General features: G+C 48.0%; 7 protein-coding genes across 7 annotated transcripts; 3 read left to right on the top strand and 4 right to left on the bottom strand.

Moving 5' to 3' along the window:
• The first annotated feature begins 965 nt into the window (after positions 1-965).
• On the top strand, positions 966-2,147 carry K444DRAFT_665062 (uncharacterized protein). The gene is made up of 3 exons (XM_024887042.1): positions 966-1,172; positions 1,221-1,387; positions 1,455-2,147. The coding sequence occupies exons 1-3, from the start codon at positions 989-991 to the stop codon at positions 1,851-1,853; spliced, it is 750 nt and encodes a 249-aa protein (XP_024734409.1). The 5' UTR covers positions 966-988; the 3' UTR covers positions 1,854-2,147.
• A 359-nt stretch (positions 2,148-2,506) lies between these two features.
• On the top strand, positions 2,507-3,255 carry K444DRAFT_614902 (uncharacterized protein). Its single transcript, XM_024880613.1, has 3 exons — positions 2,507-2,808; positions 2,862-3,093; positions 3,149-3,255. Exons 1-3 carry the CDS (start codon positions 2,594-2,596, stop codon positions 3,179-3,181), a joined length of 480 nt encoding a protein of 159 aa, XP_024734408.1. The 5' UTR covers positions 2,507-2,593; the 3' UTR covers positions 3,182-3,255.
• Position 3,256: 1 nt separating this feature from the next.
• Positions 3,257-4,554, bottom strand: K444DRAFT_614901 (S-adenosyl-L-methionine-dependent methyltransferase). The gene has a single exon (XM_024880612.1). The coding sequence runs from the start codon at positions 4,496-4,498 to the stop codon at positions 3,611-3,613; it is 888 nt and encodes a 295-aa protein (XP_024734407.1). The 5' UTR covers positions 4,499-4,554; the 3' UTR covers positions 3,257-3,610.
• Positions 4,555-4,697: 143 nt separating this feature from the next.
• On the bottom strand, positions 4,698-5,851 carry K444DRAFT_614899 (short chain dehydrogenase/reductase family protein). Its single transcript, XM_024880611.1, has 3 exons — positions 5,655-5,851; positions 5,115-5,601; positions 4,698-5,043 (listed from the first exon to the last, which is right to left on the bottom strand). Exons 1-3 carry the CDS (start codon positions 5,832-5,834, stop codon positions 4,829-4,831), a joined length of 882 nt encoding a protein of 293 aa, XP_024734406.1. The 5' UTR covers positions 5,835-5,851; the 3' UTR covers positions 4,698-4,828.
• Positions 5,852-6,000: 149 nt separating this feature from the next.
• K444DRAFT_28712 (uncharacterized protein) lies at positions 6,001-7,266 on the bottom strand. Its single transcript, XM_024871626.1, has one exon. The coding sequence runs from the start codon at positions 7,079-7,081 to the stop codon at positions 6,224-6,226; it is 858 nt and encodes a 285-aa protein (XP_024734405.1). The 5' UTR covers positions 7,082-7,266; the 3' UTR covers positions 6,001-6,223.
• Positions 7,267-8,980: 1,714 nt separating this feature from the next.
• Positions 8,981-10,534, top strand: K444DRAFT_592854 (aspartate semialdehyde dehydrogenase-like protein). Its single transcript, XM_024878269.1, has 4 exons — positions 8,981-9,015; positions 9,100-9,357; positions 9,416-10,156; positions 10,202-10,534. The coding sequence occupies exons 1-4, from the start codon at positions 8,985-8,987 to the stop codon at positions 10,267-10,269; spliced, it is 1,098 nt and encodes a 365-aa protein (XP_024734404.1). The 5' UTR covers positions 8,981-8,984; the 3' UTR covers positions 10,270-10,534.
• A 1,666-nt stretch (positions 10,535-12,200) lies between these two features.
• On the bottom strand, positions 12,201-13,043 carry K444DRAFT_631700 (uncharacterized protein; the record flags this gene model as incomplete). Its single annotated transcript, XM_024883403.1, has 2 exons — positions 12,201-12,772; positions 12,824-13,043. The coding sequence occupies 2 exons, from the start codon at positions 13,041-13,043 to the stop codon at positions 12,201-12,203; spliced, it is 792 nt and encodes a 263-aa protein (XP_024734403.1).
• Positions 13,044-15,497: the final 2,454 nt, after the last annotated feature.

Below are 15,497 nucleotides of genomic sequence, written 5' to 3'. Positions count from 1 at the left end.
GCGGCAGCCCTCTTCTAGCATAATCAAGAGTCTCAGACTCTGCTTTTCCCTCTTTCTCTAGCCTGCGAGCTCCTCCTATCTGTTCAGGCACAACAGGGTGGGGGTTGCCGGGTTTTGAATTCGACTCGGAATTTAATATTACCAGGTCCTCCCCTCCAAAATGCCTCCGGTATCGTTCCAGGTCTTCCATTGTCCAGGGCTCTGCCTTCCTCTTCTTTGGTGGCGGATTCAGTTCCGCCTGCCTTGACTTTCTCACTCTTTCCGCAGTTCTGCGATCCGGGAAAGTTTGCACAAAATCAAAACCCTCGGGGAACTTGTAGACTTTCCGATCTTCACTGTGGCCATTGTATCTTCTCTGACCCAATCTCCCATTCAAGCTCGACAGAGCTAGTTCCACCACCTTCCGACGTGGCCACCAATAACTTCCATTCTGCGTCGAAAAACAGGTCGTGGCCACCCGGCCGGCATAGGTGTTATCGTACAGGCATGTCTTCTTTCGAGGTATTCTTCGGAACGCCCGCGAGAGCGGGCGGCTGTAATTTAGAAGAGACAGGATGAAAGGTTCGAGGATTACTGTTGCAAATTCATAGTACGTGGGAGGTTCTGGAGATATGCGCAGCCACTAAGTTGTCCAGAGGGCTCAAAGAAGGTGTTGTGTAAACATTTGAGAGCCAAAACGGGGGGAGAAGGCACCGGCCAAAAGTAAATAGTAGAAACGCGGTGGCGAAACAAGAGGGGCGGCTGAAAGTCGTATCCGCGATCGCGATGCTGAATCGTTGATGTACAGAGAAATAGTGTACAGAAAGAAAATGCACTAAAAGCAGACGTCAGGAGAAATCATCTACGGCTTGCGAACAAAAATTCTGAGACAGAATCGAGATCCTGGCAGCTTACTAAGCGAGGCGGCCGCATCTGGTGCATCCAAATTCTTGATATCGAAAAACCCTCACTTCGTATCCTGAAAGAGACGAAGTACCTACCTGGCAAAATGGATGACTCATCAAAGGTACTGTCTCTTCTAGAGACTCTAGATGATGAGGTTGATGATCTAGAGGAGGCTCTGTCCCCGCTCTTGAAGGCCGCCTTGTCTGAGACCTCCACGAAGCTCCCCTTGCTCGACAAAGCCAAGCTCTACGTTTTGGTCACATATGCCATTGAGTCTATGCTATTTTGTGAGTCTTCCTCTTCAGAAGCGAGTCGTTATCTAATGAGTTCTCTAGCATATCTGCGACTCAATGGCGTCAAAGCACGCGAACATCCGGTCTTCATTGAACTCACCCGAGTAAAGCAGTACTTCGACAAGATCAAAGTTGCAGAAACTCCAGTAGCGGAGAGGAATATGGCTGTGGACAAGGCAGCTGCAGCAAGGTTTATCAAAGCCGGATTGGTCAGTCAAGATGCCTTTAACCGCTTTTCTCAAAACCGTATCCGCGCAACCACTAACACTTTTCCAGTCTGGCAACGATAAATATGATCTTGAACGAGCAGAGCAACAAGCAAAAGAGCGCGCTAAAGCCCATATTAGATTCGAGCAAAAATCGAAGGAGACGCCGCCCAAACGAAAAGCAGATGAAGTGGAAGAAGCAGACGAAGACTCCGACTCCTCCGATTCGGACTCTGATTCCAGCTCTCAATCCTCCGAAGCTGAGCCAGAAGAATCTCCATCCGCTCCTGCTGTATCCGAAAAGAATAAGCAGAAGAAGGATAACACTGACTCCGGTCAAACCTCTGGCAACTCGACTCCACAAACCATGTCGAAGAAAGCCAGGGCAAAGGCAGCCAAGAAAGCGAAAAAGGAAAAGCTGAAGGCAAAGAGTGAGAGAAAAAAGCAAAAACGAAGCAGTGAGCAATGATACCCTGTGGATATTTAATGTGTTGCATGATATGGCGTTGGAAAGGCTGGGAGCATAGCATTTTCCGGAGTTCTTGGGTAGTAAAAGGCCTGGGAACATGCTACTGGCATAAACGTGGAGAGTTAATCATTGAGATACACATTGCAGCCAAAGGCTCCAACTTCGATTGTTCTAGGCGACTTAAAAATTCAGTCTGGAGAATTTCATTCCGCAGGTGACGTTGAAGCATCAAATCTATGTAGCCTCAGATCCATTGTCCAACTAGGTTCTTATTTCTAGCCCTCGTCAAAGTCCTTACTATGACCCATATTGTCCGTTTTCTTACCCATGTATTCTGCTCAGAATCCCTGGTGTATGATTTTAATATGCAAGTCATGCCTCTTCTGCCAACTCCTTCATTTGCTTAGCTTTCTGGACTACAGAAGTAATATTCTTGAGTCCATGAAAATTTTAAAATCCCTGTATTGCAGTTTTTCAATCTGTCCCTGTTTTTCCAATACTGTCCTAGGCATCGACGTACTTTTGGCCGCATCCTCCAAACAGTGCATCCGGATTTGGGGGCTTCTGCTCTGGACCAATCAAAATCCTACCCCTGCCACCGGTAGAATTTGGCCTAAGCCGAGGACTTCGACTTTCGGTGGTGATCCATCATCTTCACATTTTTCAATCACAACACCCCAAAGTGTGCAGCAGACCCCGACATCTTCAATTCATCCAAACTCCCCAAGCAATAAGCCAAGATGCCTCGTCAAGGAAGATCCGGTGGTGGACGAGCTCCCTCCCGCCCATCCGCTGCTCCTTCAAGACCAGCTCCACAACAGCAAAGTCGACCAGCAACCACCGCTGCCTATCCACCTGCACGAGCGAACCAAGCTGCACCACCAGCTCAGCAAGCCCAACAGCAGCAAGGCTCTTCCGGTCCCGGTCTGTTTGGACAGATGGCTTCTACAGCTGCGTACGTTGTCCCTCTTTCCCTCGGCATTCTCTCCACTGACGATGAGGACACAGAGGTGTAGCAGTCGGCTCCTCCATCGGACACGCAATCGGTGGATTTTTCGGTGGCGGATCTTCTCAACCTGCTGCTGAGCAACAACAGGATAACGGTGTTGCGGCAACCAGCAACCAGCAAAACACTGCCTGGGGACCACGAAGCTGCGAGGTGGACGCGAAGCAGTTCACCAAGTGTCTAGATGAGAATCAAGGAAACATGCAGGTCTGCAGTTGGTATTTGGAGCAATTGGTAGGTTCATGGGCTGCAGACGTTGGTGCACGGCTAATGAAGGTGTGTCGAACAGAAGGCTTGCCAAAGTGCAGCCAGCCAGTATTAGAGAAGGATACCTATCTCCGAGAAATTTATAATACTGGCAACAGAGATTGCATAAGCATTGGGGGTGCATTGTGGCGGCGAGCAAAATGTAAAATAATTCAGCATCATTGAGCCAACACCGCTCTTTTGAGAAAGAAAAAATATGTTTCGGAACCACTGGTCATGGCAACGATCAAGTCTGCACAATTGTACCATACTTGCAATCATATGATATCTTGAGGATCTCTCCTCTTTCTTGCCCTCATAGCATGGTAGTGCAGTACGAGCCGAGTTGGCTTTGAAAGAGATTTGCGTAGTTGCTCCTCCAGACCATTGCAAAAGAACCACACTTCTCAATGGAGCTGAGATAATGTGGAAACTCGTTTCCGCCTCACTTTTCTCCTGAATCCATGTATCATCTCATGTATTCTGTTAGCCTTGCAAAGGACACTTAACTGCTCTCAATTTCACTCAACCTCCTCCCAACTGCGACGTAAAACCTCAACCAACTTCTCACCTGCCCCTCTCCTTCCGCAATCTTTTCAATCTCCTTACAAAATAACTCCTTAGCCTTCTCTACCATTCCCGGCTTCACTAACTCGTCGCCTCGAAACCACTTCTTCTCCCTCACCATCTCATCAAAGGTATTCCTGGCCCCCTCCACACGCAAGATCTCACCAGCCTCATAACTCTCACTCACAAAAAACTCCCTATCATCCAACCCCGCATCTGTCAATAAAGCTCTCACCTTCTCCTCGCTATCGATTCCCTCCCTCGTATACCGCCTCACAATCCCAATCCTCTCCGCAATCCGCTCAAGCACCAGCCCTTTAATCATACTATCCCCAGTTGGGACATCAAAGATTACTTTTCCTCCTATCTTAAGTAACTTCGCCCAGGATTTCACAGCTCCTGGATGGTCTTCAACAAGCACAAAAGCAGATGCACAAGTAATTACATCAAACATCCCTTCTCTGATTCCCTCTTTCTCAGCCCATTCAGAGACCAGGTCCGCAATATCGCCTTCGACAAACTTTACATTCCATACCTTCTCTTTCTCCGCTTTCCTTCTTGCGACTTTAAGTGAGGCTGGAGAGATATCGACGCCGATAACGAATCCGGAGGGACCAGCAAGTCGTGCACAGGCAATTCCGATTGCTCCTGTTCCGCAGGCAAGATCGAGGATCTTACAGCCTTGAACAGGAGATGCCCATTTGACATAGTCTGCTGCTTGCCGCGGGTGGAAGCCATCGGGGCCCGTTTCATGATCGTAGGTTGGCGCGCGAGCATCATAGATTGAGCGAATGTTTTGGAGACGTGGAGTTAGAGGCTTTGCCATTGTTTATATCACGTGCTTGATTGTCTGATAGTTTCTTCTGAGACTGGAGAAAACACTTCGAGGCGAAGATTTTAGAAACTTGAGTCACTCCGAGCTATAGCCTTTGGATCGACCTGCCTAACCGAGCTGCCTAATTTGGGCTTTGCGCCAAGGGCCAATCAACCTTTTCCTACTCTCAAAAACAAAGGTCCTTTGCTTCATGATCTGTCATAACTTCACTTTAGGCCTTTGGAAGATAAGATCTTTCAAAATATTTTTTTACATCGAACTACTGATTTTCAGTTGTTTCCTCTGGCCCCTGGGTCCCAATACCATGCTTCTTTGCAAGCGTCAATATGTGCTAGGATGAATGGAGAGTACACCACCATCTACAAGCACAACACTTCCATTACAATATCCGCCCGCCTTCGATGCCAAGTAAAGGATAGTCCCGGCCATCTCCTCTTCTGCACCAATTCTCTGAGCCGGAACCAAAGCTTTTGGCATTACCCCTCCCGTGGGCTCAAATTCTTTCACCAGCTCTGCTGTAATCCGAGAAGGAAACCCTGTGAGATGATCAATTTCGTTCCTCTTGCACAAGCGCCCCTCTCGCCACAACTAGAAAGAAAGGACTCACATCCTGGTGCAATGACATTGCAGCGAATATCCCATGGTACCAGAGCAGTGGCCATATGCTTCATCATGTGCGTTGTTGCAGCTTTACTCGCATTATACACGAAATCTCCATAGCCACGAAAGAAGCCTCCCGCACTGCTAACAGTCACGACTTGACTCCTCGGCAATGAGGAACCGGCTGCCTCAGCGGCTTTGTTTCCCGCATCCAGGAGTTCCAAGAAGGCAAAAACAGTAAGGAGAACTGCTGTTGTGTTCAAGTTGAATGTTGCGGCGTGTTCTTCTACTTGCAAAGTGTTGAAGTAGTACTCGCGGACTTCTTTGATGCTGGACGTCTCTGAAGGTTGTGTCTCGTACTGTGGTGGAGCCATGCCCGCATTACAGACGAGGAGGTTGATATGGCCGGTTTCTTGGGTGATCTGGTCCACTGCCAATTGCAGTTGTGCCTTTGAGGTCACATCACAGACAATTGGACGGATGTTCGAGTGGGCCTGAATTCTTAGCTCAAAGCGAGAGCAATTTTCAGAAAGGCCCATGTTCTCACAGATTGTTTTGCAACTTCCTCGAGGGGATCATCTGGGAGTCCAAGGATGTAGACAGATGATGCACCATTTGAAGCAAGTGCTCTCGAAATCATAAGCCCAATCCCAGACCCGCCTCCTGTCACTACTGCAACCAAACCATCCAGGGCAAACAAATTCTGGGCAGAGGGAATGGACGGCATTTCAAATTCAACATCAGTCTGCAAGAATGTTTCAGAAGGAGGATAAAACTTTGCACGCTTGAAAGTTAAATACGCTGGTTTTAGGCAGAGCAGAGCTGCGCGTTCCAGACCCCGCATCCGCATCCTGCTGCACGCTGCCGATCCAAATAGTGGGGATACAGGGACTGAGTTCTGGAAACACAGGGCTTCACACCGCCCATTCTGCCACAAAGTCTACGCCACGTATGCCGCCTATCCTACTGGTTCTTCGGGTATATCAAGGAAGAATTTCCTGAGATGAATAGCCACCCTCTCTGGATCCCCTCCATCGGCAGTATTGGACAAGCCCAAATGGTCCATCCCTCCGAACTGCGTATACCTTGCTCTCGCAAGCAGCTTCCTGAAGTCTCTTATATTTTCCTTGAAGTGATTGGGACTCTCACTACCACCCTGAGAAAAATCTCGACGTTCAGCTGATTCAATCTGAACAATGCCTCGAACCTCCTGCTAATCTCTTCCCAGGAACGAATTTCACCCTTCAGCGGCCCTAACAACCTCCCTAGAGAGTATGTTGTACCTTTTCGGCTCTCGTCTTTTTGTAAGGTATCCTCCGCCCATTGTTTAGAGCGCCAATCTGACCATCGTTTAGACAGCCATCTTGGCACAATACTCCTTCGCTCCTGTTGCTTCAGGCTCCCTGTCTGAGTGATATTCATTGCCGTCTCCAAAGCTCTAGGGTCGGTCACATTCGAGCCGTCTACTTGCTGCTCAAGTATATCGCGTTGCTCTCTAAATTCCTCAACACCTCCTGGTATGGTCGCTGGTTCAAAAGCGGCTATTTTCCTGATCAAAAAATTGGTGGTCGCAGCGACTTGAAGAGCAGCGTGTAGTGCAATCACAGCGCCGCTGCCCACACCAAGTATATTTTGTGCTCCCGTTTTGCCAAGAAGTGCTTTGAGGTCGTTGATTTCGGTCTGCAAGTTGGAGTTGGGGCGATAAGGACCGCTGTAGCCTCGTCCACGTCGATCTGGGACGTAGACGTCGAAAGATGTCCATAGTGCTAATGCCATGTCCTTATACGTGCTGCTTGAATCGAAACCATCGTGAAGGATTAAAAGACCTGGCTTTGGGGCTTTGCTAGGGATGGAGCCCCGGGATCTGTATTCCCAGTAATCGATGGAAGTGTTATCTGCGGACTGGACGGATTTCCTGACGGCGGGGGCGGCCATGATGTTCCCTTCTAATGCGCGGAAATCTGAATGCTCCATCGTTACGGATTGATTGGGCGTACGCAAATGGACGAGTCAATCGATGAATGGATGTGTTAAGCGATGAACGGATGCGTTAATCAATGAGTGAATGGATACTTGATGAGCGTGCGGAGAATATGTAAATTGATATGTGATGAACCGGAAGAAGGGCGAATTCCTGAGATAAAAGACAGGTTGTGATGTGACAAGAGGGAGGAGCGAGCGTAGGACCATCGCAACTTCCCTTTTCAGCCCTGAGAGCACCAGTCCATCCTACGCATGAATTGACAGTATACATAAGGACCTTTATCACAGCAGAGATAAGAAGACAACCTGGAATAAGGCCTGGCTGTGAAGCTCGTATATATCGTCATGAATTCGCGTCTCGCTTACGCCCCTTTCCCTCGCAGCCTCTGTTTACACCAGAAATGAGAGGAGATAATTTGAGTAAGGAGATGAAACCATGGCCTCGGGTCTGAGAAATCAACAAGAAATCTCTCAAATATTTGATTCCCTGGAGCAGTGGAGCGATGATAGAAAAGTTTTTTAGTGAGGTTGAGGAAGGACCGCGTGATTATGATGGAAGAAGAGAGAGTCTTCTGTTTCGTAAGTCTGATGCTTAGATCCAAAGCACCCAAAAGAGAGGAAAGTAAAGGTAATCTCTTGGCAGAGCTCCATTATATTTCAGACGCGCCAAGGTTACACTTCAGAGCGCTAGACAGCACTGCGGTACCTTCGATTGGAGAATGAATCCATTGATCTCGGCTGCCATACGGTGTCAGAACGTCATATTTATTCAAGCGTAGGGCCACTCACCTAAAAATTCATCCGCCTTGCCGGACCAGTCTTCCTGGCTCTCTATTATCGAGTCTCAGAGCGGCCAAATGTAATGCACGTCGACGACAACGTACTTAATGAGCTAAGCTATTCAAATGTCAACAAATATGGAGCAGGTCAGACTTCGAGGCCAGATTGGAAAGGCTACCACTTTCCGAGTTTGAAGCCAGCAGTGACTTGGGTTGCGTACTTTGCGGAATGGTCCACAAAGTTGTCATGCATTTTCTTGGAGATAGAGACGTGAAAGATGTCGGTATTGTTGAGATCAGACGTACGCCTCGCTCGAGATATGGTTTACCACGGACTTGAAAAGCCTTAGTCGTATAGATACAAAGTTGTATAGACCGTCTGGTAAGGAATTCTTATATGCTCTCGCTTCGCCATTGCATTTTTCATTCTACGTCGTGAGCAATTGCTAAGGGACATATGATCGTATATAGAGTTAATGGTTGTTCCAACCTTACTTGCACGTCGCACGCACATATTTGAGCAGCTACGATATGTGTGCCCCAGCCCATTATCAGAACGGTGCTGGTTGTGGTACAGTTGAATCAAAGCGTGCCTGGTTGACCCGAAGAGGTACCAACGAAACCTCTTGATGTGGGAGATTTTGGCGAGACTTGAGGTTGGCAAAAGCAACTTGAGAGAACTAAAACAATGCGGGGTAATATCTCATTCGTCTTAAACAAGTTACACAACAGAAATAGAAAATGTCATCCTCGAGTGGAACTTCTTTCCAGGGGACCATTCTTGGTCAATTCAGTCATGCCAGAGGCTCCCGGGATGAATTCTTTTGAAACGGAACGGATTAAAGAGGCATTACAGAACACGCGCAAAATGAATGATAGGAATTGCCAGTCACAATCAAGGCCGAACAAGAAATCTCGGTCGAGATTCGAAAAGGCTGATGTGAGGTATGTAGAATGAACTGAAAGTGGAGATTTTCTAGGCCCCACCAAGAGCCGAGACACGCCCGATTTCGCCAGCCTTGTGACTATTCAAATAAATTTCTCTTCACCACCGCCCTCCACAACTTCACTACCACCACCAGTTCTCTGCCAATTGTCCCTCCAGCTATCACACAATGGCTCCGAACTTTCCTACAAAGAAATGCGGTATGTTACTCGCCCTAAGTTGACTCAAAGTCTTCACTGATTACCCCGCCATCGCCCTTTTTAATACATTCTAACAACCCACAGGAGTCCTGGGCTGCACAGGTTCAGTAGGCCAACGCTTCATCCTCCTTCTCGCCCAGCATCCATACTTCACCCTCCATGCCGTCGGTGCCTCCTCTCGCTCTGCGGGCAAGAAATACAAAGATGCCGTGAAGTGGAAGCAAGCCTCGCCGATGGGGAAGCACGTCGAAGAGCTGATCGTCAAGGAGTGCAAGGCTAGCGAGTTCGCAGATTGCGATATTGTGTTCAGCGGGCTGGATGCAGATGTTGCTGGGCAGATTGGTAAGAGCTTAATTGGCATCCTCTGTGCTGGGAGGGAGGCTAATGTTGGGGTGGACAGAGATGGAGTTCCTCAAGGCGGAATTGGCTGTGTTCTCAAATGCGAAGAACTACAGACGAGATCCTCTCGTTCCTCTTGTCGTACCTACGGTCAACCTACCTCATTTCGACGTTATTCCTCATCAGCGAAAACACTATAATCTCAAAAAGGGCTTCCTGGTCTGCAATTCGAATTGTGCAGTCATTGGTATCGTCATTCCCTTTGCCGCAATACAGAAAGAGTTTGGTGAGGTCGATCAAGTCAGTGTTGTGACTATGCAAGCAGTAAGTGGTGCTGGATATCCGGGTGTGAGCTCAATGGATATTCTGGACAACGTGGTGCCTTTTATATCTGGGGAGGAAGACAAGCTGGAGACAGAAGCACAGAAAATTCTGGGGACGGTCAATTCTGAGGTTACGGGATTCATGGACCAGTCAGACTTGAAGGTTTCGGCAGCTTGCAACAGAGTTGCTGTTCTGGATGGGCATATGGCTTGCGTTTCGCTGAGATTCAAGAACAGGAGTGGGCCTAAACCAACGGCAGAGGCTGTCAAGAAAGCGCTGAGTGGATATATCAGCGAGGCGCAAACCTTGGGATGCCCGTCTGCTCCTGAGCCATCGATTCTGGTGATGGAGGAGCCGGATAGACCGCAGCCTAGACTTGACAGAAATACGCAGAATGGGTATACGGTTAGTGTCGGCAGGGTTAGAGCGGACGAGAGCGGGATTTTTGATCTAAAATTCGTTGCATTAAGTCACAACAGTAAGTCTCCAACATTTTGGGTAGTTCTCCTCTAACTTGCCATAGCTGTTATCGGAGCTGCTGGATCCTCAATATTGAATGCAGAGGCTGCAGTGCTAAAGGGTTACATCTAGATTTTCAGGTTTGCGTTCATACCTTTGCTCAGTGGGGAGTTCAAAAGCAGAAAGGAGAGGGGAAATTCCAAGCACGGCTGGGAGACAAAACTTTCAAACAAGCTGCAAACTGCGGAAGCAGACGTCTTCCGAAATTCTACCTAAGAGATCAGAGACTCGTCTTTGTATGTCACGTGAGAGCGATTCCGAAGCAGGCTAATAATAACTGCTTGTTGACTTTCGCGTAGTGGAAGTGCCAAGAAGGAGTCGCTGCATCAAAACGGTGTGCCCATGATGAGATCACCCTCCCAACGTTTCCGCCCGATCATTCCAAGTATCCTCGACCGCTTTCATTCCATTCAACTCAGACAATTGAAAAGATCGCGCTGTGTCTCCCCGGAAGCTCACCTTTCGGCTATTCCTCTTCTCAAGTGCTTCAACAGGAAGAGCGACGACTGTTCTCCAAACGCCGTTGCTCATAGTGGAAGGTCGCTGTAGACATGACGAAGTTGACTTGGGTCAATTGAACTGAGTTGCGAATTACGTGATTCTTCAAGTCTGAAGAGTGCCAGGGCCAGAATCCCACCCCCCAGTTTCCAGGGTTAGCGAGAAGCCCCTGAAGCTACAGTAGGAGCGTGGCGCCCCCGCCTTCCCCCTTTTTTCGAGCGCCACTGCTTTCTCGGACTCGATCGCATCTTCTTTTCATCATCCTCGCAGTGATTGGAACGCCGCATACACCCATTCTGCTGGGCAGCGTTAAATTTGACTACAGAAAGGGTTAAAAGCTTAGCATCGCAAAGCCAGTGCCCAGTGACGCGAAACATGCCCCTCTAGAGACTGGTGAAGTGAAAGTCTCGATAGGAGAGGAGCGTCGAGAAGGTTTCCCCTCCGAAGGGAAGCGACTCCGATAGCCTGGACTGAGTTTCTCCCCTATTCCTCTTCCCCTTCAAAGCTAATGGCAAGCAGCAGCATAGGCATAGAAACCGGGGTCAGGTTGCAAGCTCGGGAGATGTCTACTTTGTGGAGGCTCTCTTGCGTGTGGAGAGTGGGGGAACTTGATGTTCCTGAACGACAGTAGCAACAGATATCATTCCATTGTTGACGCCTACCCTAGGAGCGCAGATGGGAAGAAATCCGAAGGAAATGCATCTCTCGTCAGCTACTAAGGCTTTTCTTACGGGGCTTTCCTTGGGTAAACCTTCGCTTCGCTATAACCCGACCGGTTGGCAGATATGTCCTCAATGGAGTCGTGGATCCCGAAGATTGGGTTTCAGGAAACTGTGTGACTGAGATCACTCTAACAAATGAAGTATTCTCGACCTTCTTCCTCTATTACAACCTGACAGGATCCGAATGCGCATTCTACAGCGGGACTACCGCACACCACATCTACCTCCGCTTTGGGAAGCCATCGTCAACTCAACGCACAGCTGCATATTTATCAGCAAATCCTTAGTCTTGCAACAAGGAATGAATGAGGGAAAGTTTACATAATAGTCGCAGCAAGCACCTACAAATTCATCGCATTAGCAGACTTTGGGGTACGGCGGGCTAGGATTTGTAGACCACTAAAGTTCAGGGGGCACAATACAATAATCACCATTTGACTAAGGTTATTACTGCTGTTTCGTTTCTTGTAAAAATCTGAGAGAAAAAGCAATTTTGTATGTGGATATTTACAGGCTCTGGATCGAGAAGCAGGAAGGTCATGCGCTAGAAAGCAACTGCGATATTCCCATTTTGCGGAAGGATGAAAGTATACTAAGCCCTGCTAAAACGAGAACCCGAAATAGGGAAGGCAATATCCGATCGAAACAACATAGAACATGCCACAAACAACAGACTAAGATGCCAATAAGATGGAATGCCGATCCGGCCACCGATCTAGATTTGACATGATGTCTTCCGGGCACGCATAGCGGGAGGACAAGTAAGTCTTCATGCCGCCGGGTTTACCATCGGTCCCAGTTCTGCGCGACGTTTCCATTGCCGGATCCTTGTGCATTTCCAGAGCCTTCAACACCGTCCATAGTCTCGTTGTGGAACTCGTATGTGCCTTCCCCAACAGGCGCACTGATCCCCCTTCCCACAGCTGGATCGAAGTTGGGCGCTGCCACGCCGTAAATCGATGGGCGCACATCATAGGAAGACAAGATCCCAGTTGATATTGGATATTGGGAGGCTGATGGGAGCGCCATTGGACTGAAGATAATGTTGCTGTATGGCAAGGTTGGTGACGTGAAGGACGGCGGCGAAGGCGTTGCAGACATTCCACTCTGGGACCTTGAGATCACGGAGTGTCCTTGTTGGCCTTGTGGCAGGTAGGACGGCTGCATTTGTTGATAGGGTAGGTTGCAGGGAGCGTACGTCGTGTTTGGCTGAAGACTTGTGCTATTAGACATCAATGGATGCTGGGGTCCAGTACTGAAGAACTCGGATGGGTATGGTAAGCCAGGCAGAGGTTGTGCCCCAGCAGCTTGACTTTCCAGCCTCTGCCTGTTCGTATGCTGCTCCCAAGAAGAGACTGTTGGTACATTATTAGTACTCTTGGTGGACACGGAGACATGGAACCTACCAAGTTCGTCTGAATGTTCGTCCCAAAAGTGTTCTTTAGTTCTCAAGTGTCTCTGATACGCTTTTTCACATCCAGGGAAGAGACATTTTAGGGCAGATTGATGAGCCTTGGCCTCACTTAGGTGGCGGTTGAGTTCGTGCTGCCTCGAGAAGGACTTGCTGCATTCATCGCAGCGGAACGGCCGTGTTGGGGGAGCCTGAGTGCTCTGGAGAGTGTCCATCGTCAGCAAACTGTCAAATTTCGTTCGAGAGGATGGAAGGGTTCATGTCGGACTCAAGAGATCATACCTTTCATCTCCTTTTAATCCATTCGAGAAGGGCATCGCGCTGGTATTTTGGTGGGCGCTGCAGAGGCAAGAAGCAGTGATGCTACCGCAGTCTACGGGATCCTTGTGCCAACGAGAAACGTGATTTAGATACCCTTCTGACAGACCCCGGTCGGCACACCCTTGTCGCCTTTTGCAAGTATGAGTTCTAATCGCGAGGTTTCCACCAGTTTCGCCTATTTCCCTAAAAATAGGCGAGGTACACCGAAAAGCAAATTTCAGCGAAACGCAAATATTTTTTTATTTCTCTCTAACCACGCCTTCTCCTAAGAAATCCGAAGAAGCAAAAGTGTTATTTAAGTAATAAAAATAAGATTTAGATACTCTTATTAAGTTTCGCTCACCAAAAATAATATTCTACGAGCAAGTTAAGAGTAAGGTGCGATTTTGATTTTCGACGCACGGACCAAAAAGACGATTTTGCCCGCGAGAAAATCAACTTGCGTTTCGCTGAAATTTGCTTTTCGGTGTACCTCGCCTATTTTTAGGGAAATAGGCGAAACTGGTGGAAACCTCGCGATTAACGTTTACTGTTTACTGTTCACCCCACTAAAATTCGCCCGCACCTACACTCCGCCCCTTCCCCCCTACCCATCCCTAAGCCACTACTACTACTTAAAATACTTATTCTCTTCAGTAAACGCTAAATCACGTTTCTCGCTGGCACAAGTGATTCTTACGGCTTTCCGTAGCAGATTGCACGGTCATAACTAGGCGGAATGAGAGAGTTTGGTGTTGGGTTTGTTCTGAAAGAGACGCTCTTCTATCTGACGTTTAAGTTGAGAGATAGGTGGAGAATTCAAGCACACTTTGAGCAAGCCACATCATTTTGAGCGCGAGAGGGAGGGCGGCTGGGGGCTGGCGAGGGCAAAATCGCGCCGGGCTGGATGCTTCTGACCGCTGTTTGGAAGGAACAAGCATCGAGATCAACTGGGACCGCCGAGCACTTCGAATAAACCACCGGACGTATTCAAGGCGAACATACCGCATGATATCTGAACAATAGAACCCGCTGGTCTCACTGAGCACTTGCAGAAGCTGAGCATCTCGGTACCTCCCACATCATGTGAGCTTCAGGGTGGTATCAGATGCCTTGAACTGTGATCAAATTGGAGAGCTAGCTAGAGCAGAGAGTAAAGCTAAATATAAGACAGTAAGGAGAATCACATGAATCATAAGCCCTGAAGCCCATTCCGATTTGAACCTCAGGCTCTGATGAGTGCCGCAGCGCTTGGAGCTGGTTCGACTGGAGTCTGGGACAGTGCAATTGTACGCGGCAACAAGCTGAGGGATTGCTTCCTTTTTGGGCGCTATGGCGGGGTGACGGATGGTTTGGACTGTAGTGTCTGTGTTGATTGAAGAAGCCCAGGGATGACGAGACTGCGGATCGTCGGAAAATCTTCCTCTTCTCCGATGGACACTAAATCGAGCTGCCGGAACCGCTTGTCTTCTATTTGTTTTCCCCAAGGCCTTTGCGTCGCTGGCGTGCAACGCCACTGATGCCACAAAAGCCTCTTTTGCGCCCAGATGGAAGGGTAGCTTTCCCCGAATATTTTGAAATAGAATGGTGGGGCTGTTCCACCCCGTTCACCGATACGAGCGATTTGGCAATCGGGGCTAAGCGAGGGGCCCGATTGCTTGATCGTCTACTTAAGCGAACTCCGGTTCATAAATCCGAGATCGGATACGAGCGAATTTTGAAAATATTATAATATTTTCAAATTAATAAGTTTATAAAATTCTATTAGTAGGATCCATTAAAAATTATTTAGTTAGTAATACTATTTAAGTAATTTAGCTAAAGCCTTTTATTAGAACTATATATCATTTTAATTATAAAAAGATTTTTTAAAATATATAATTATATAAATCTTTTTATCTTTAATAGAATTCAATCTAGGTAACATTCATCTAAGTTTCTTATAAGTATTAATGTTTTTTATTTAATTGAAATCTGGCCTTTGTTTTTTATTAGAAAGTTATTATATTATTTTTAAAATTAGGCCTTTTTATTAGCGAATTCCCCCCCCCCCCCCCCCCCCCCCAGTTGCCGTTGCCGCCCGGAAAGGAAGAGCTCTGAAGTAGACGTTTCAAGTAGCTCGGACCCATAGAGACCGTTGTCGTGACTTGGTTTCCACCTATACGTGATGGAGGAACAGGCGTTTGTAGTCGGAGGTATAAGGGAGGAGAACCGAAGATCAGAACTCGTCATAAGCGGGAACACCAAACCTTATCGAACAGTTGAGGACATTACTTATTATTCATACCGTCCGGCGACGAAACGGTAGAGTAGAGTTGTCTTTGCCGATAGCTCCAGCTCATGACCGCCAAACGTCACTTTCGCAGCAG

The sequence above is a fragment of the Hyaloscypha bicolor genome (assembly GCF_002865645.1).
Source record: "Hyaloscypha bicolor E unplaced genomic scaffold K444scaffold_116, whole genome shotgun sequence".
NCBI classification, from domain to species: Eukaryota; Fungi; Ascomycota; class Leotiomycetes; order Helotiales; family Hyaloscyphaceae; genus Hyaloscypha; species Hyaloscypha bicolor.
This window is presented reverse-complemented; position numbering and strand designations above follow the sequence as displayed.

What these genes read in the sequence shown, in the direction of transcription:
- K444DRAFT_665062 (XM_024887042.1), top strand. Translation starts at nt 989, where the DNA reads ATGGATGACTCATCAAAGGTACTGTCTCTTCTAGAGACTCTAGATGAT. An exon ending in CATTGAGTCTATGCTATTTT is followed by an intron (nt 1,173 to 1,220) that starts GTGAGTCTTCCT and finishes TGAGTTCTCTAG; the next exon opens with CATATCTGCGACTCAATGGC. An exon ending in GGTTTATCAAAGCCGGATTG is followed by an intron (nt 1,388 to 1,454) that starts GTCAGTCAAGAT and finishes ACACTTTTCCAG; the next exon opens with TCTGGCAACGATAAATATGA.
- K444DRAFT_614902 (XM_024880613.1), top strand. Translation starts at nt 2,594, where the DNA reads ATGCCTCGTCAAGGAAGATCCGGTGGTGGACGAGCTCCCTCCCGCCCA. An exon ending in CAGATGGCTTCTACAGCTGC is followed by an intron (nt 2,809 to 2,861) that starts GTACGTTGTCCC and finishes ATGAGGACACAG; the next exon opens with AGGTGTAGCAGTCGGCTCCT. An exon ending in GTTGGTATTTGGAGCAATTG is followed by an intron (nt 3,094 to 3,148) that starts GTAGGTTCATGG and finishes TGTGTCGAACAG; the next exon opens with AAGGCTTGCCAAAGTGCAGC.
- K444DRAFT_614901 (XM_024880612.1), bottom strand. Translation starts at nt 4,498, where the DNA reads ATGGCAAAGCCTCTAACTCCACGTCTCCAAAACATTCGCTCAATCTAT.
- K444DRAFT_614899 (XM_024880611.1), bottom strand. Translation starts at nt 5,834, where the DNA reads ATGCCGTCCATTCCCTCTGCCCAGAATTTGTTTGCCCTGGATGGTTTG. An exon ending in AGGAAGTTGCAAAACAATCT is followed by an intron (nt 5,602 to 5,654) that starts GTGAGAACATGG and finishes CTAAGAATTCAG; the next exon opens with GCCCACTCGAACATCCGTCC. An exon ending in CAATGTCATTGCACCAGGAT is followed by an intron (nt 5,044 to 5,114) that starts GTGAGTCCTTTC and finishes ATCATCTCACAG; the next exon opens with GGTTTCCTTCTCGGATTACA.
- K444DRAFT_28712 (XM_024871626.1), bottom strand. Translation starts at nt 7,081, where the DNA reads ATGGAGCATTCAGATTTCCGCGCATTAGAAGGGAACATCATGGCCGCC.
- K444DRAFT_592854 (XM_024878269.1), top strand. Translation starts at nt 8,985, where the DNA reads ATGGCTCCGAACTTTCCTACAAAGAAATGCG. An exon ending in CTTTCCTACAAAGAAATGCG is followed by an intron (nt 9,016 to 9,099) that starts GTATGTTACTCG and finishes AACAACCCACAG; the next exon opens with GAGTCCTGGGCTGCACAGGT. An exon ending in AGATGTTGCTGGGCAGATTG is followed by an intron (nt 9,358 to 9,415) that starts GTAAGAGCTTAA and finishes TGGGGTGGACAG; the next exon opens with AGATGGAGTTCCTCAAGGCG.